The 18836-nt window shown below is 55.6% G+C and overlaps 4 protein-coding genes across 4 annotated transcripts; 3 read left to right on the top strand and 1 right to left on the bottom strand.

Annotated features, from left to right (window-relative positions):
- Window positions 1-696: 696 nt before the first annotated feature.
- Window positions 697-6051, top strand: CMQ_7912 (nuclear pore complex subunit; the record flags this gene model as incomplete). The annotated part of the gene is made up of 5 exons (XM_014313552.1): window positions 697-880; window positions 980-1594; window positions 1671-1904; window positions 1967-5934; window positions 5992-6051. 5 exons carry the CDS (start codon window positions 697-699, stop codon window positions 6049-6051), a joined length of 5061 nt encoding a protein of 1686 aa, XP_014169027.1.
- Window positions 6052-6647: 596 nt separating this feature from the next.
- Window positions 6648-8270, bottom strand: CMQ_7935 (zinc finger, ring-type containing protein; the record flags this gene model as incomplete). The annotated part of the gene is made up of 3 exons (XM_014313575.1): window positions 6648-6841; window positions 6913-8046; window positions 8234-8270. The coding sequence occupies 3 exons, from the start codon at window positions 8268-8270 to the stop codon at window positions 6648-6650; spliced, it is 1365 nt and encodes a 454-aa protein (XP_014169050.1).
- Window positions 8271-9087: 817 nt separating this feature from the next.
- CMQ_7910 (DNA polymerase gamma) lies at window positions 9088-12669 on the top strand (the record flags this gene model as incomplete). The annotated part of the gene is made up of 2 exons (XM_014313550.1): window positions 9088-9244; window positions 9320-12669. 2 exons carry the CDS (start codon window positions 9088-9090, stop codon window positions 12667-12669), a joined length of 3507 nt encoding a protein of 1168 aa, XP_014169025.1.
- A 2858-nt stretch (window positions 12670-15527) lies between these two features.
- CMQ_7980 (c6 zinc finger domain containing protein) lies at window positions 15528-17969 on the top strand (the record flags this gene model as incomplete). Its single annotated transcript, XM_014313620.1, has 4 exons — window positions 15528-15794; window positions 15929-17029; window positions 17097-17377; window positions 17450-17969. 4 exons carry the CDS (start codon window positions 15528-15530, stop codon window positions 17967-17969), a joined length of 2169 nt encoding a protein of 722 aa, XP_014169095.1.
- Between the last annotated feature and the right edge of the window lie 867 nt (window positions 17970-18836).

Here is an 18836-nt window from a genome sequence, read left to right as displayed (position 1 = left end):
AATAATCCCGCAAAACTTGGGAGCTATAAATTGTTCATTTCTCGTGAGATTTCCTTGTCTCTGAGGAATAGGCGCAGTCAACTTTTGGACGGCTTGCATCCGCTGCTTTCAAAGATGCTCTGTAGCTGCTGTATTAGTGGTGCGGAAGAAGAGCAACGAAGCGTCAGGGGCAAAGTTTCGCATGGACCGGATACACAGGGTACAACGTACGCAAAAGACAAAATGCAGCGCTGTTCATCGTTAAATCATGAAGTCGTACAGCAGGGAACTGAACCTATTCCAAATGTTTACAAGCTTCTTCTTCCGCGCCTGCTCCCGTTGCCTGGCAGGCGCGTGAGACGGCGGCTCCTTCTTTTTAAACAAACAGGCTAGCGGCAGTAGCGCTCACCGCTTTTGCTCCTGTATCGTTGATTGGTGCTGGGGCGCGATGATGTCCCCACCAGGAACTTTTCGAGCTGCCTCTCGATAAAAAACTGGCCAGGGACACTAAGCAGAGCTACGCGATCCCTTCAAAAATCGACTCTCGAGACGCATGTTTCGCGATAGCCAACCCCACCAAGCCCGCTCGCCCACCAGATTGCCAAAGAAGCCCGAAATAGCGGAAGCAGACCGCTATACACCGCCGTCGCTATCCTAGAACTTGAGGCGGCAAACTGGCTATGGTCGTGCGCTCACGAACGCATCAAGTCGCCCGCCATGTCCGATGCCAGTACTCTCGAGGCGCTTCAAGCCTTTCATAGAGAGCTGATAGCTGTATCCGAGCACCGACTCGACAACCTTCAGCTTTTGGACCCGCTACTTGCTGCCCATGCGGACCGCTTCAAGAGCCTTGTCGACAAGGAGCCCCGGAAACAGGAGAGTCGGAGAACCGTGGAGTCAGGTGAGAAGGCGACCCTCTCGGAAGAGCGCAACATGTTGATGTTGTCCCGTGGTTGCCTTCCATTGGCTGGATTTATGTGCTGACCTTGCCGTCGAACAGGAAAAATTGTAGTTGGTGACGAAGAATACTCCGTCAACAAGGAATTTCAAGAAAGCATATTACAGCTCGCAGACGAACTAGACTTGGACGAGATACAAGCCGCTCAGCTACTCCTCGACTCCGAAGATGACGTGGTCACACTTGGCCGTCCGTTGCTGGAGTGTGGACTTATCCGGTTTCACCAGCAGCGCAAATTCGTGCTCGATTGCATGCGCTTGTGCATCCTGTTGGCGGACGATCAAGACCTGGACCCGGCAGTACAGGCTATCTTTGGCGACTACGTGACCGAGAGTATATACGGAGCTGCTCTTCCGGAACAGCCAGCGCTGGGGCCAGAGAAACGTATTGTTCCTCGTTGCATGATTGCGATGCAGGAAATACGTACATGGCTCCAGAAACTGACAGATCGCGCCACTGCCGCTTCCGTTCTTCAGGAGCACCAGCCCGCGGAGGTCAAGGAAATGTTTGACTTTTCCCGGATGAGCCTAATACAGCAGCACGAAGGCCTTTCTATAGTGCTACTTAGTGCGGTTGAGAAGCGACAAGCAGAGGCTCGAGACTTTGAAGACCTCCTAAAGCTCCTGCAAAGACTGGATCGCTATGACTGCCTCCTACGTAGGTTTCGAGATCTGCTGCTCGTCTGCAATATATATTCAGACGCGTGATACATATATGCTAACTTTTGTCACAGTCCATTTATTCCCCACTCTAGCCTGCTACATTCGCATATTCGGATCACCAGATGGCGTTTCTAACCTGGCTCAGGCCCGAAGATTGAACGAGATTGTCAATCGCCGCGAAGATGACGGAGTATGGCAAATGCCATCATTGCGCGCCGCCATCTGTGCTTGGTGGATAGCAGAGTACAGTGGGTGGTACATGGATGACATTGATGTCTCTCTCGATAATATCGATGTGGACAAAGGTACTATTCATTAGAATTCCTTAGTCTGGTGTCGCTTGCTAATTTACTTCACTACGTACCAGAGGACAAGGAGCGGGCGGACACATTCTCAGAGTGCTTAAAAGAGGGAGCCTTGGACTTCATTCTCGCCGTTTCCTCTGATGTTGAGATAAGAGACTGGCAAGATCCAACACCAAGCGGTGTCCAAGTTTGGATTCAGCGAAAATGTCCGCCTCTGCCTACTGATTCTGTTTCATTTGCCGACCATTTCCGAATCCGGGTCCTGGAACAGCTGGAGAATTTTGTTGATGCCTTCATTTCAAACCTCCCTGACGTGATCCGGCAACTGAGAATCGAGGAGGACGAGCAAAGACAGCTCAGCCAGATGCACGAACAAAGCCTAGAACTGGAGCGGTTTCTTCTCATCATATCAAGCGCATACGAAGGCCGGCCAGAAGCAGCTGAGGCTTTCTGGGCGGACCCTGAAAGCAACTTGGCTGGTTTTATGCAATGGGCCAGCCATCGGGCGTCGACTCCACTGGTCAGCGCTTTCTGTGAGATGCTTCGGTCTATTTCTGGAAACGAGGCGTCTGCTGAGGCTGCCCACGATTTCCTTCTCGACGAGATTAATAGCTCATCAAACACCGGCCGGATACGGAAGTCTCAGTCCCTCACCTGGGTTCAGGTTGTCAAGGAGCTCGAATTCTTCACTGCTCGAATCCGGGCACATACCAGCCCAGCCCCAGCTCTGACATACCGTGGTGGCAAGCCTAGCGATGATCAGGAAGAAGCAGAGCCGGAGTCAGCCATCATGTTGGAGTGCTACCTGCGGCTCATTGCCCGGATCTCGTCGAACAGCTATACTGCTCGGATGTGGCTACTGCAGAGCAAGGACTTTTCGCTGGTAGGCGTGCTCTTCCAGCTGGCAAGCTTGCCAGTACCAGGCCCCCTTCGAGCACGCATTTTCACGGCGCTGAAGGCCCTGCTGTCCGAAAAGTCTCTCGAGATCAGCTATATCATGTGGAACTGTCTCGATGACTACATGTCCGGCGCCTATGTTCAACACACTCAGCAGATGATGCCGGTGAACGCTCCGACTCCCAGCCATTACATGGAGGGATTTCTTTCCGAACTCACCCAAGGCTTCGAGCAGCCTTACGCGTTTGTTCAGTTTCTCCTAGCGCTTGTTGTTCCTGCAAGAGACCAATCGCCTCTGAATGACGCTCTGCCTTTCCCAGAAAACTATGGAGCCGCGATGCGGATGCCTGGGATTGATCCTTACGTTGACTTTGTGTTGAACACAGTGTTGGGGAAGCATATTAAGGAGTTGGAGAACAAACAACAGCAGCAAGCTCTGCGGCTTAGCTCTCTCGACTTTGCTCTAGCATGTTTGGAGACATTCAATGAGGATTTGCTTCTCATCGCAAACGAGACCGCGTTGCCTGTCGACAGTGCCATTGCAACAACCGACCTGGCAGCGTACGTCAAGCTGCACCCATTTGCACGCGTCATGGAGTGGATGTACAGCCACAATGTTGTCGAGTCGATTTTCAAAGCCATCCCCGAAGATACGGCAGAGATCGGAGGTGCAGACCCGGATTCGCCGCTTATTCTCGGCATCATTCGAGCGGTACAACTGGTCTCGAAGATTCTAGACCTGCAGGATACGTATCTTGATCTGGTACGACAGCTCATCCGACTTAAAGTGGGGGACCGGAGAAAGCCGGTCAGCTCAGCGTACAGCTTCTTTGAGGAGGCCATTTCAAATCGCCTGGATGTCGTTGTTAATCTGGGAAGCTGCTGTGGTTTGGGGCACCCGACGTTGACGCTGGCTTGCTTGAAACTCCTCGAGAAGGTATCTGTCTCGCCTAAGGTGATTTCTGCGTGGAACCCCGGTCCAGGACAGCATGCCCGCCGGAACAAGGCTATCGTGGCGCTGGAGAAAGACGGCGAGGCGAGCGCGATTTCTGGTGCCTTTATCTCGGAGATGATTGCGCCTTTGGATCCCGGCCTCGAAGCCGAGTCGCCAAATTACAGTATCAAGACCTTCATGCTGGATTTCCTCCACTCTTGTCTGCAGGCATCTCCCAACAAGCCTACGATAGCTCACCTGATTCTTGGGTTTCGGTGTGGCATTGACGCCTTAAGTGTTGAATCTGGAGGTGCCTTTGACGACCGCACCTCGCTCTTCCATAACCTTCTCCGCGTGCTTCTGGAGGCACCGTTTGGGGACGATGAGCTCGGCATGCGTCACTGGCTGATTCTGCTGAAGCACAAGATAATGCGCATATTCCAAGTGCTATGGCGCTCGCCGCTATCGTCAGCCATCGTCTTGTCCGACCTGCGGGAAAACGACTTTGCCTTCCATCTTCTCATCCGCGAGGTGACCTTGCAACAGGACCTGCCGTGGGATGGACTGTCCACCAACAGCCCTGAGTTCATCACAACGGACGCGTCAATAGGGTTTATCGAATTCTGGGCGGTCCGTGCGATGACGTTGGAGTACATTGGCATCGAACTGTGCAGCGTGTCGCAAAACCGGATGCCGAGCCTGAAGCGGCGAATCTTTGACGCCTTGAACGGCCAGGTTGTGAATGACAGTGGCGAGCCGATTTCCACCCCGACCGTCTTCGAGCTCTACGACTTCATGTCCAGCAACAGCAGCAGTACGCGGTGGGAAACGGCGCCGCCGCCTCTGAAATTCCTGCAGGACCTGGATCTGCGGGCATCCATGGACGAGACTCCCTACGGCGAAACGCTCTACGACTTGGACAAGGCGCGGGAACTTGCTCTGCTAAAGGCGGCAGAAATCATGAAGGAATCCCAGTTTGGCGAACGGGCATTCGAAGAGCTGAGAGAGGAGATGCAGCGTGAAGAGGTACTGATGCTGGAATATCTGTCTATCCTCAACCGACAGAAACAGCTGGCGAACAACCACCAAATCGTGTTGCAGTCGTGGGCAAAACTGCTTCTGGTAATGTTCGAAGCCAACGAGTTCAGTGGCACAGCCCAGGTGTCATTTCTCCTCCAGGCCTTGCAAGCCATCCTGCCGGGGCTGGAAGCCGCGAGCACCGAAAACCCGGTACAAGCATTCGAGCTGGCGAAGCTGGCGGAGGCGCTGCTCTTCAAACTGGGCTCCCAGAAGAGCGGCAACAACGACTTCAACGCAAGCGAAATCAGGGAGGGCCGGCAGATGAGCAGCCTTGTGAGCGATAAGCTGTTCCAGCTGTTCCAGATCTGCCTGCATGCGGTGTGTAAATGGGTGGGCAGTCCCGAACTGCGGGCTGTGTATTATAACATATGCTACCGCCACGTGGCCGGGCTCATTGACAGCGGCAACCAGGGCGACGGCGACAATGCCGAGACATACCAGCAGACCGGGATGCAGCGAGCCAGCAAGGCGGTGGACATGTGTGGCGAGCGGGTGCTCAATGTCATCTGCGACGACGCCTACAGCAGCGACTCGACCTGCCAGGCAGCCGCGCTGATCTTGTTGGGCTCGCTTGTGCGACTGGGCGAGCACGAGAAAGACACGCACGTGGTGGAGCTGCTGAACCGTCTGAATTTTATCGGCGTGCTTGTCGACTCGCTGCGGACGACGTTGCAAGACGGCCTGGCGATCATCCAGTCGGGCAGCCTGGACCAGAAGATGTCGCAGGACGCCAAGCTGGCGCTGCTACTACAGCTGTGCCAAACACGCGACGGTGCCAAGTTTGTGCTGCACGCGAACCTCTTCCGGGCGATCGAACTGAGCGGGCTGTTTGCGGCGGATCCGGAACTGCAGGTCGACCCGGCCAACACGGCGGCGCTGACTCAGCACTACGAGCTGCTCGTCAAGACGGCACGGGTGGTCGGTGCGGCCATCGTCAGCCGGGGCTCACACAACGTGCAGCAAGGACGGCGCTTTCTGGCAGAGCACCGCATGCTGGTGATGCACGTGCTGAAGCGATCAGCCGGCATCGGAGCAGTGTCCTCGCGGCTGCTAGATGAGATGGTTGAGGAGCTGGCCGAGGCCTTCATGGTGCTGATTGTGGCGACAAATTTTTTGGAGGTGGGTTTACCTCCATCTGCGACTTCTCTGTTCTCTGCTAACCACTAACACTCGCAGTTTGAGGACCAGGCGCCCGTCCAGCCACAGAAGACCCCAGCACGGGTCGCGTTCCATTAGACGAGAGTGGGCGAGGCCAGGAGGCAAAGACAAAGGCGTTGTGTGTGCTCTGGCTTTCCATCTGCATCTGGTTTTTGTGTTTTTTTTGGGGGGTATTCGAATAGCCGTACTGGAATTGTATATAGGGGACGGCAGGAGAGGTCTATTGCATGGACATGGATCAATATACTGGTAGCATGAACATGTGGCAAATGCCTCCTATGATGTCTTGTTCGTGGGCTTCTTTCTATCCTGCATCGTCCAGCTGCTAACAATAAATAAACCGAAACACAAAAAAGTCAGCCAGCCTGCTTCTTTCCCCCAGTTTCTCCGTACCTGGCCATTTCCGTGATTCCGTGATGCATCGATAATAAACCCTCCCAAAAAGACACTGGTATAGATTAAGGAAAAAGGCTCTAGAAAATTTCTTTCGGCCACAAAAAAAAAAAGGGTTGAGGCTTGTGCCGTCAGAGAGAAGAGGTCCAAACACATCGTCTCTTCGAGCTGTAGTTCTTTCCCTGGCAAAGCCGGCTGCAAGGGTTCTATTAACGAGAAGGCTGGGTGTCGAGTTGTAGTGCCAATGCCCACCATCCTACCCGTAGATCACTCTGCGCGGGTCACGACTGTCTTGCTGGCTGCTTGCCCTGCCGATTGCGTGTCATGAGTTTCAGCTCCAGGGGAAAGTAGCTGCGTGCCGACTTTGCCGCTCCCGAGCTGCGCAGCTCGATCTTTTGCCGGCATATCGGACACGCCTTGCGCGATGCGTCCATGTAGAGCGAAGAGTGCAGACATGTACCGCAGTAGAGATGGCCTGAAGGAGTGATGTCAGCAACAGCCCAAGAGGGGGAACAGACTCTGCGGATGGGGAAAGCAAACACGCACCACAATGCGTGACCACGAGATTGGTCACGTCGTCCATGCAGATGGCGCACTGATAGCTGGCTAGCTTGACCTTGTTCGAGGGAGCCGGAGTAGGCTCGATCGCGACCTTTACGTCTTCCTGGCTGGCAGCGCCTGGTCGATCAATCCCGGTCAGGTTGACGACATCTATGCCGTCGTCGTCCGAGCCGAACAGGTCGTCGTCCAGCACGATGGTGTTTCCCCGCCGTGGCCGTTTCTTTGGTGTGTGTGATGTACGACTGCTATCGGCACCGGTTGCTGGTGTGGAGGAAGATGCTGGTAATGGTAAGGTCGCGTATGCTGATGCTGATGCTGACGCTGATGCTGATGTCGATGCCGAAGTAGAAGCTGCTGTCACCGGCTCGCCGCCTCGTCTCCGCTTTACGGCAGTCCGCGTTCGTGTCGGCGAAGCCTCCGTGATGGGTGACGACGCGGTGGCGTCGGGGTAAGAGCCAGGCAGAGCAGCGGCAGCTGAGCTGCCGCTTGCAACCGTGCTGGCGCCCCGCAGCCTGGATGCCGCAGCCGCGCTTGACCGTCTCCGAGTCTGTGGCATATTGTCAAGCGGACTTGACTTCTGGTGTCGTGCTGTGCTTGGTATCTCGACCTTTGGCTGTGAGCCGCTCCGGGTCGTCCGCTCGGCTGGACTTCCACGGCCAAAGATGGATGGGGAGGAGAAGTTATCCGTGGCCAAAAGCTGAAGGTAGTCGTCGCTGTTCAATTCGGGGCCGCGGGGTGTCGATGGCCGGAGCCGGTCTCGCGGCAGCTGTTGTTGTGGAAGAGATGTCCGGGGTGGGCTGGACTGCAGAAATGGCGGCAGTACTGAGTCATCGGCCGGCGTCGGGGCCGAAAGGCTGCTGTCGTCGCCACGTTGCCCGCTTCGGCGAGCGTCACCCGAGTCTCCGAGCGAGGTTCTCGTGGCTGTCGTGCGGCCGGGCAGCTGAGAGGAGGGATACGAAGCAGCCGGCCCAGCACCCCGCATGAACGGCTGTTGTGACAACCGTATGAGGTGTGCGTCGAAGTCGAGGATGTAGGAGCCGTCTCCGGAGCTGTAGAGGCACTCGAGGATAGGATCACTGGCATAAAAGTCCGTCGTGTACTCGTAGGGCGCGGCAGCGTCTGCTGAGCGGGTTCTTAGCTGGAACTGTGCGATACCAAGTCAGGGCAGCGTGGAGGGAGAACAAATCAGGAGCACGGCCGAGGCTGAGCGGGGGGGAGGGCGAGTGCGGCGGGCTCTTCGGAGGAGGTGTGCCCAGAAGTGCTGTTGACAAAGCAGGCCAGTTTCACTTCACCAGTGGATACTCACCATCAATCGGGTCCAAGGTTGTGCTAGGGCTCGCCATATCCGCTCTGCACGGCTACCTTGCAAATAGACGGGGGAAAGAGGTGCGAGGCAAATCGGCTCGGAGACGTAAGAAGAGTGTGGCGAGAAGCGGCAGAGAGCCGGCGCCGTAATTGCGTACGAATATCTCACGCTTTTTTCGCCAGGAGAGTGGCGATAGCCGCCAGAGAGGGGACCTGGTATGCCGTGTAAATGAATATTGTCGGATACGTCGATATTCACTGCGGGCACAGTCAAACAGTTTCCAGAGACAAAAAGCGATGCAAGGGTCGCTGGAAACAGACAGTGTTTTTTATGGAACAGCAGAGGGAGAGCTATGGAGTGCACCAACGAATCCCCGGTGTTGAGAGCGCTAAATACAATAATCGCCTGACCTGTTTTGGCGACGCGCTGGAGATCCTCGGCAAGGCTGCGTGTACGAACAAGTACGAGTACGAAGCTGTATACGGAGTAGTGCCGTATGCACGTATGCACATATGGGCATCTTCGCTGTCGCACCGTGTCGCAACTCAGACCTTTCCTAATTTGACTAGCTCGGATTGCAGCTTATACATCTCAGCGCACACGGCGCGAAAAAAACAGAGCGGGTCCTTGCATTAAAGCCAGGGATGTCTCTAAATGGAAAAAAAAGGCAATTTTCAGCTTCACTTAATTCCATCAGCACACTGTGCACTTGGCTCCTCTGTGGGCTTCATTCGTTTTAGATGCCGGGATAGGCGAAAACAACTACAGACGATTCAGTGAATTAACAAGCTCGGTCGTAGCCTTGTGGGCCACCGACGCACGACCTCTTTTGCGGCCAAGACCAAGACGACGTCATGTTCCGGCCATTGGCCGGCCATGGCCGAAGCCAGAGTTCTGCAGCTGCAGGCTTTGCGCGGATGGCCTGGCATCGCAGACAAACACCGCGACGGCCATGGTCTTTTGCAGTCCGGTGGGCATCTGCCCTGACGGACGCAAAGACCACTCTTGCCTGTAGGTGGGAAGATATTGGGGCTAAGCGAGCAATGAAGCTTGGAGGGCGCGAGAGCTGACAGTCCATTTTCTCAGTGCCGTCCGAGGCGCGTTACAACGCGATCGGAGTCCAGCAGGTCAGCAACCATATCTACGATCAGATCTTTCCTGGTGGCAGCAATCCCCCGTCTGAAGAGCTGGTCAAGCTGGCCGAGGACCACCTCCGTCGCCACGATCTGTTGGGCAAGAACACCGGCATCACAGATCCTATCGCCTTCGATCTCCCTCCTCTGCAGGGCGACTCGCTCGACGAGCACTTTTACAGGCTTGGCGTAGACGCTGCCGAGCCCTTTCTCAGCTTGGCGAAGCAGTTTTCTCGCGCAAACGCCCCCCCGCTTCCGCGACGGTGGGAGCGGCAAAGCGGGTGGACCAAGTACTACCAGGACGGCCGGACCGAGGCCGTAGCATGCCCAGAGGAGGCGATGCTCGTGTTTGACACCGAAGTCTTGTGGAAAGAAAGCCCATTTGCGGTCATGGCCTGTGCCGCAAGCCCGACGGCTTGGTATGCCTGGCTGTCGCCATGGCTGCTGGGAGAGTCGGACAACGACTGCCAGCTGATTCCGCTGGGCGACCCGGCTGCAGACCGGATTGTCGTCGGCCACAACATCGGCTACGACCGTGCCCGGGTCCTGGAGGAATACGACCTGCGACAGTCCCGCAACGCCTTTCTGGACACCATGTCCCTGCATGTTGCCGTCAATGGCATGTGTTCGCAGCAACGGCCGACGTGGATGAAGCACAAGAAGAACCGCGAGCTGCGCGATCGCGTCGCCCAGGACACTGACAACTTTGAGCTGTCACAGCTGCTGCAGAACAGTGCGCTGACGGCCGAGGAGGAGGAGTTATGGGTCGGCCGAAGCTCTGTCAATTCGCTGCGTGATGTCGCCAAATTCCACCTCGACGTCGCCATCGACAAGTCCGTTCGGGATGAGTTTGGCGTGCTGGACCGGACTGGGGTCCTCGACAAGCTCGATTCCCTGCTGTACTACTGTGCTGCTGACGTCGCCGTGACGCACCGCGTCTTTCAGATCGTCTTTCCCAACTTCCTCGACGTGTGCCCTCACCCGGTCAGTTTTGCTGCCCTTCGCCATCTCTCGTCCGTCATCCTCCCCGTGAACAAATCTTGGGAAACGTACATTGCGAATGCCGAGGCCACGTACCTCCAGCTGTCTGATGCCGTTCAAGGCCGGCTAATTTCTCTGGCAAATGAGGCGCTTGAGATCCTAGACGACCAGGACAAATGGAGCCAAGACCCTTGGATGCAGCAGTTGGATTGGTCCGTACAGCCCGTCAGGATGGTGAAGGGCAAGCGGAAGGGGGAAGCCGATCGCCCTGCCCTTAACCAGAAGATGCCCGGAAAGCCAACGTGGTACAAAGGCCTCTTTCCCTCGGCAAACGCGGAAATAAATTTGACCGTTCGGACACGCATTGCCCCGATCCTTCTGCGCCTATCCTGGGACGGACGCCCGCTCGTCTGGTCTGACAAGCATGGTTGGACATTCCGGGTCCCGGTGAGCGAAGCAGTGCACTACGACCAGAAGCAGATGGCCCGGTGCGACATGGAAGACGAAAAGATTGAGCTGCTCAAGAATGACGTTCACCATGTCTACTTCAAATTGCCCCACAAAGACGGGCCCACAGCACGATGTGTCAATCCCATGGCCAAGAGCTACCTGTCATACTTCGAACAGGGCCTTCTCTCGTCCGAGTTCGCCTACGCTAAGGAAGCGCTGGAGATGAACGCCTCGTGTTCTTACTGGATGAGCGCCCGTGATCGCATCAAGTCGCAGCTGGTTGTTTACAACGGACAGCTGTCGGAAGCAAGCGAGGAAAGCAAGGCCGACGATGATGAGTCAGCAGTGCGGGACCAAGGATTTATCTTGCCGCAGGTCATTCCCATGGGCACAGTAACACGTCGTGCTGTGGAAAATACATGGCTGACAGCCAGCAATGCGAAGAAGAACCGGGTTGGCTCAGAGCTCAAGGCCATGGTGAAGGCACCGCCGGGCTACTCATTTGTCGGCGCCGATGTGGACTCGGAAGAGCTGTGGATCGCCTCTGTCGTTGGCGATGCCACCTTTGGTCTGCACGGCGGCAACGCCATCGGATTCATGACGCTAGAGGGAACCAAGGCTGCCGGGACAGATCTGCACTCCCGCACAGCCAGCATTCTTGGCATCACGCGCAACGACGCCAAGGTGTTCAACTACGGGCGGATCTATGGAGCAGGTCTCCGCTTTGCGGCGCAGCTTCTGCGCCAATTCAATCCGTCTCTGTCCGAGGCAGAGACCGTATCGATCGCGACAAAACTGTATCTGGCCACAAAGGGAACTCGCACAAACCGCAAGGCGCTGTGCAAGCGGCCATTCTGGCGCGGCGGCACCGAATCGTTTGTCTTCAACCGCCTGGAGGAGTTTGCCGAGCAGGAACGCCCGCGGACTCCTGTTCTGGGTGCAGGCATCACGGAGGCGTTGATGGGCCGCTTCATCAGCAAAGGTGGCTACCTGACATCGCGCATCAACTGGGCCATCCAATCGTCCGGCCAGGACTACCTCCATCTCCTGATCGTGGCCATGGACTACCTGATCCGGCGCTTTAAAATTGACGCTCGTCTGGCCATTACTGTGCACGACGAGATTCGCTATCTGGTAGGCAACCACGACAAATACCGCACTGCCATGGCCCTCCAGGTGGCCAACGTTTGGACGCGTGCGATGTTTTCCGAGCAGGTGGGCATCCGCGACCTGCCGCAGTCGTGTGCCTTCTTCTCGGCGGTTGATATCGATCACGTCCTGCGCAAAGAGGTCGACATGGACTGCGTAACGCCCAGCCACAAGGAGAAAATCCCGCACGGCGAGAGCATCGACCTGCCGACCTTACTCGCGCATGGTGACAAGGCCCGGCTGGATCCAGACATTGAACCGGCAGCTGGCCGCGCGCCCAAGCTCCACCACTTTCCGTACACGCCGCGCAAGCCGGTCATGGAGTCGCTGCGTGAACTCGACGGTGGTGCCGATCATCTGGCCTTTATCCGTGCACAGATCACCGCAGATGACAAGGAGTTGAAGGAAATTATGACGTCGACGCGGAAGCCGGTTTCGACAGCCTCGCCATCGGCAGCCAAGACCTCGCCGACAACGCGACGCCCACGGAAGCCCATCCTTCCCTATCACACCAGCGCTCACCTGATACCGATGGGAGAGTCGGTGGCCGTGACGGAGTCTTTCGCCCGCAGTCGTTCCGGACGCCGAGCATCGGGCCATAGTTACTCTCAGGTAGTCGACAGCAGCGCTGATTTCGACCAATTTTGGGCTGCTGCGGGTGACAGCGGTCACAGTGGCAGGTTTGGCGGAAAACCCGGCAGTGGTACCTCGTCACGGCTGTAGCGTTGCAGAGAAAAAATGACGGTGTATGGCGTTTACGTTGTATGTACTATTTCGGCACGGCATGTATAATATGTATTCTCCTAGTCTTGGATACCCTCATGATTCATGGGATAGGAAATGGGGGATTGCAAAGTCGGCGGTTAGGACCAGGGTGTTTAAATTATATAAACCATAAATAATCCAGACTCTTCAAGCACAATGCTACTTCTCTGGTGTGCCGAAAGAATGGGTAGCTGGATCTGCTACTGTATGGCCATAAAGTTTTTAGGCTGCTCTAATTAAATTCGCTGCTATCAAGGGAAATGAGGCAATCGCTCTAGACTCGACAAGACAATTGGATCGCTACATATGCTATGCCAAGCGAAGACGAATAAGCACGGATTTTGTGTGGCAGCGGCGGTAAACATTATTCCAAGCAGCTCCTTCCTAGACAAGCGAACTTGCAGCGTTTGTTCTTACTGCATCTGTATGGAACTTCCCGTACATAGGACTTTTGTTGTCCCCGATCAGTAAACATATCCTCCGAGCTTATACAATCCTGCTGTTTTCCTACGCTCTTCTGCGTGACGGTGCAACAATTTCTCTGGACGTTCTATAAACACTGTCTTTAGTCTGGATATCACCATTTCAGCGAGGTACAAAAACAAAAGGCACGGCTGAGACACGATAACTTCGCCCATTGCGACGTATATACGGAGTACATTCGGTGTGGAAATAGGACAGGCTGCGATTGCCAGGTGTCGTGCCTGCGGGTATTGTCGATCAAAAAAGAAAAGAAGCTAAGACAGCAATATTAGTTTTTTATAACCGACATGGGAGTGCTGTGCTGTTGGCCCAGACATGTTTGTTGCTGTTGGCTACTAGCTCACGTTGTCTTGAGCGGTCCGAAGAGCAGAGGAGAGGAAACGAGCACGACACGACGTGACAGCAAAAAAAAAAAAAAAAAAAAAGAAACCAAACAGCAGCAAGGTGGACGAACGCAAGACCTCTCACTTCTTCTTCTGCCAGCCTACTCCCCCAACTGCGATAAAATCCGAGTTGCAGCGGCTATCTGCATCTACACAACAATACTAAACACCCCGATCCGCCTCGTAGAGGAGAGGATGCAACCCGTCTATCCACCTCGAGCTTTCCTCCTATGGCGGCCAAGAAGCTAGGCCGGCTGGGGCAACTTCATTCCAGTAGGCCCTTGCCCGCGACGATGGCAAAGCGGTCGATATGCTGAAAAAAGCGTTTCCTTTGCATTGCAGATCAGTCGTTGTAAGGCACGCGGCTACAGAGTCGGCAAACCGGCTGCCTCTGACTTCATCTGCAGCTGTTCAGAGCCAATGAAGATGCAGAAGCTCGGAAAATAAGGAGGCCTATTCAGGATCACACCGTGTGTCTTACCCACCCCTGTCCAGCTGAAGTGAGAGTCGCTGTGGGAGATGCAGCTAGTCGGAAAGCCATGCATTTCTCATTCCCTTTGCTCTGGCCCAGTCTAAAGGCCCAACGAGATCTGTTTGTGTTCACACCTTCCACGGAAGCTACACGGGGACGTTTCTCGAAATAGAAGAGGCAGGTGGATAATGGCGAGGGAACGTTCGGTTGCGCCAATGGCAGCCGGTCTCGGTGCACAACCTAATCACGTCATTCGCCAGGCAGTCAATGCTTCTACGCAACGAACGCCTTTTACTGGCTACAGAGTACGGAAACTCATCTGCGCAGATCCCGCCCAAACGCTAGCACCAGAGCTAGGCAATAGAGGGGCTTCTGCGGCTTTTCCTCCACCTTTTGTAACGGTCGGCAGTTCTGGGCCGTCGAGGCCGGACGCATCGCAAAGCGCCAGACAGCGCCAGGGCTCCGTTGATATCTCGCCTGGGAGAAAGGAATGTGCCGGGAGAAAAAATGCCTGCATGGCTCTGCAGCTCTGTATTGGACGCCACGGCCGCCTTTGCCCGAGGATCTGGCAGACGCGTCAGCGGCTTATCACGGACTAACAACTATATTCTTTGATTGCTGGGGGAGAACGAGGCGTCTAATTTCTGGTCCTGGCCCAACCCACACCCTTGTCGTTCGAAAGGGCACGTTGCCTAGCGGGTGACAAACGCCAGAAAATGGAAAATTGAGAAACGACAAGAACGCAAGCCAAAGGCCGGGGCCAAATTGCATCGGATGCGAGACCAAAGGGCCAACATCCAACAAGGCCACTTGTGTGCTAGAAATCGCCTATAAGTGCCGCTGCTTTCTGGCCTTCCGTGTACATCTGCCGCCCCTTCTCCCTTTTCAAGAAAACTGTACCACCACTAGCATGGTTTTCGTGACAGGAACAAGCTTCCCGAGTTGCTACATCAAATTAGGCTTGCGCCCGCTGGCCCGCCTTATTAGGGGCTGTTATTAGCGGGCTGCTTCTTGCGAGCTCTGTTTTCCAGCCAGAAATACGAAACGACGTAACAAACTCAGCAGACAACTAAACTCGCAGGGAACGATCAAGAGCGGTCAACACAGCCTGACGGCACAACTCTGATCGACACGCTGCTTGCAGACTTGGCGAGGTCCCGTGCGAGATCTGCGCGGCCATCAGCGGAATAAGCGCCATCCCTCTCGTTGTGTCTAGTCTCCACGGACTACACCCATGCCCCACGGAGCAGTTCCACACTAGAGCAGCACTCTGTACCCACGACGTACGAGTACCACCTGCGCAACTTTGGCCGCGGAGAGTGGGAAGTCAGCTACTAATTCCAGGCAAACGACGACTTTACGACATTTTCATCCCTTTTTCCGTATTTGCCTCTCATATTTTACATACCGCCTCGCATCCCCTCCTCCTGTCTGCAAACCACCTTCCAGACAGAGAAGGACCGAGGATATCAGATACGATGAACACACTACAGACGGACGGCATGATCGGCGTGCATGCCGGTGAGGCTGTCACATCTGTGCCCATTCTCGATAACACTATGCCCGTCCTTTGTGACCCTGGAGCTGTGCCGCTCTCGAGCGACGCTTCGCTGGAGAGGCCAAACTATGACGAAACCGAGCCGCTGCCAAAAAAGAGCCCGAGTGAAACCTCGGCGATGACAGCCAACAGCCAAGCGCTGCCATTGGCACCTTTTTCGACCGTATCGACCGCTTGCCTTGGTTGTGTAAGTTCTTTTCTGCCATCTGGCCTGCTTTTTGCTATTTCGCTTCGTGCCAGCTCTCTCTGCTTTGTGTTGTCGCGACTTCGTCGACGCCCGGCCCCCGCCTGGCTTGGCCATGCTAACAGAATATCTTGCAGCGAGGAAAACATCTGAAATGCGACGGCCGCGTGCCCTGCTCGCGATGCCAGCTTGCGGATATCGATTGCGTCTACATAGCCTCCCGCCGTGGCTACAAGGGCCCGCGAAAGCCGAACAAGCGTCTCCGATCGTCGTCTTCGTCTCCGCCACCGCCATCTGTGGTGCAGTCCAGCGTTACGGTCACGCCCGACAGCTGCCCAATGCTGCTGGGTGCTCCTCGCGCCGTGGTGTCGACAGTGGCGCCTCTGCCGGGGTCGATGGCCGTACCCATGACCGTACCCATGACCGTGCCGACCACATCGTATGCGTTGCCCAGAGTTGTCTCCGACCATGCGATGACGACCTTTGGCTCCATGCCGCCGGGCTACACCACAGCGTCCACACTTGCTGGGCCAGGCATGGCCATGGTTGCTTCCACCCCCGCCCCACTGGGGACCGCTCCGGCAGCAATGTCGCACATGAACCTATACAGGAACCCCTTTTCCAACGGCCTGGACGGCGCCAACTATGACGTCGGAGGAAATATGGCCCTCTCGTTTGCAGCACCTCCGGTTCGCTCGCTTGATGACCGTTGCTTCGATGCGTTTTACCACTTCTTCTTTGGCGGCCATCCGTTTGTGTTGCCCAAAGGGATGATGATGACGGTCGTGAGGGAAAACACATCGAATATGGCTCATCTGATTGCAGCCATGCGATACATCGGGTCGCTTTACATTGATGCCGGACCGGCACGCGCGCGGTTCTTCGACGAGGCCATCCGTCTGGCGTATCTTTCGACATGTCCCCAGGATGGCTTCTTGGTGCAGACTTTGCTCATGCTGATTGTCGGACTGGACGGCAACTGCGAGCAGGAGCGGGCGCGCCAGCTCCTCGCTGACTGCGAGCGGATCGCGGTGGACATCAAACTGAATCACCGCAGCTTCGCCTCTACCAACGGTCGAGGGAACCCGGTCCTTGAAGAGAGCTGGCGGCGGACCTGGTGGGATCTATTCGTGGTGGACGGCATGGTGGCCGGCGTCCACCGGATGACCAACTTCAATTTGTTCGATATTCCTACGGACGTTGCGCTTCCATGCGAAGAGGAGCAGTATCTCTCGGGGGTAAGTGTAGATTGGCCGTTATGTATTGCAACGTGACGGAAGATCGGGGCTGATCGCTCTTTTGAAGAACATCCCGACGCCGGCTTATATCGAAGACTTTGACGACCAGATCTTTACTGGCGAAGACCGCGAGTTCTCATCGTTTGCATACCGGATCGCAGCGGGACGCATCCTCGGTCGGTTCATGCGATGTTCGCCAATCCATTATGCGCATGACGAGAACTTGGAAAAGATCCAATCGCTCCTTAGCAACTGGCGGATGCACTTGCCGGCCAGCAAGCGAGACAACCTGACTAAGACGTGCCAGCTGGACGAGATGATGTTCCAGGCGCATTTCATGACGCATGCGTAAGTGTCGGAGCAAGCATAAGGAGAAGGAGACGGAGATGCAAGGTGGTGTTGACTAACATGGCCCGACAGCTGTTCCATCATGCTGCACCAGCCGCACTCGCAGCTGGACTCGTCGCCGACACGCAGCGTCACGTCGTGTGCGCCGCACAGCCATGTCCCAAGCGGGGATGCATTCAACACGCACACAAAGCACACCATCACAGCGGCATGCGAGATCAGCAAGATGGTGACGCAGGCAGTGCCGCTGCTATCGCATACACACTTCTTCACGTGTGTGATCACGCTGTCGTCGATTGTGCATCTGAGCAAGTGGGCGCTATATTTTATCCAGGACGAGGAGGACCTGCGGCAGCAGATCCGGCTCAATATCGGGGCACTCAGCAAGCTCAGCGAGGTGTGGAGGGCGGCCAACACGGCGGGGGGACAGGTCAAGGGCGTGGCCCAGGAGATCTACCGGGCGAAGAAGGCGCAACAGATCAACCCGGCCTTCTGGGTGGGCTTCACGCAGGAAGAGATGATTAGCAGCATCAACGCAGACGAGAGCATCATGAGCGAGTTCGACAATATGCTGCCGGTGGCGACGCAGTGACGGGCAAGCAAAAGTTCCGTCTGACCATTGAGCCGGCATAGTCCATAGACAAGGAGCGAAGATGAGACAGGCAGCAATGACAATGCTGGGAGAAAAGCAAAGCAAAAAAAAGGTGTCTGAGGGTGTCTGAGGACTGACGGCCGAAGGCAAATTGCTCATGTTGGAAGAACCCATGATCTATTTATATATTTCCCATTCTTTCTAGACGGCCTGGTATATGAATTGGCAGTGCCAAGGGGTTCAGAAAGCGTTTACTCTGTACCCGTACCCATACCATTTGAACTGGAAGCTCCATAATAGTGTTGTAAGCAACCTAGACGTCGGCGACCACTCTTCAGGACGACTGGCGCTGCCCCTCTGGCGGGCTCCAGTATTGGCCAGGGGAGGAGCTAGGCCCGATTTTCAGTGGTTACATAGTAGGGCGCCGTAGAGCAGGGTGGGCCTATGGGTCTGTAGTGGCTCTCGGCGACTGACGGGACGGATTCGCTACCCAATGTGCTGCTGTCAGCGTTTCCAGTGGGCTGTCAAGCAGTGAAATGAGGCATAGCGCAGGCGGCATGCAGCGGACCGGCCGAAGAGACGGTGACTGTGAGAGTTGAAGAGGTCGGCGAGGACGATGGGACATGGGTATGCATACGTTGAGGGTCTACTCCGTAAGGGTCGAAGCATTCTGCATGGAGTATGGAGTATGGTGAGATAGGAGGATATGGAGCACGGAATACACGGTATTGAACAGTCCTGATAATGCTACTTGAGACAGCCTACAAAGTAAGATACATAGCAGACGGGCAAGCGGCCACGAACGGCATACAAGATTTGCATAGCTCGGCTTCGGGCCCTAGTCTCGGCCGATGTGCTTTATGTGCT

The sequence above is a fragment of the Grosmannia clavigera genome, assembly GCF_000143105.1.
Source record: "Grosmannia clavigera kw1407 unplaced genomic scaffold GCSC_82, whole genome shotgun sequence".
Taxonomy (NCBI): domain Eukaryota; kingdom Fungi; phylum Ascomycota; class Sordariomycetes; order Ophiostomatales; family Ophiostomataceae; genus Leptographium; species Leptographium clavigerum.
Note: the sequence above shows the minus strand (reverse complement) of the source record. Positions and strands in the feature narration are given on the sequence as shown.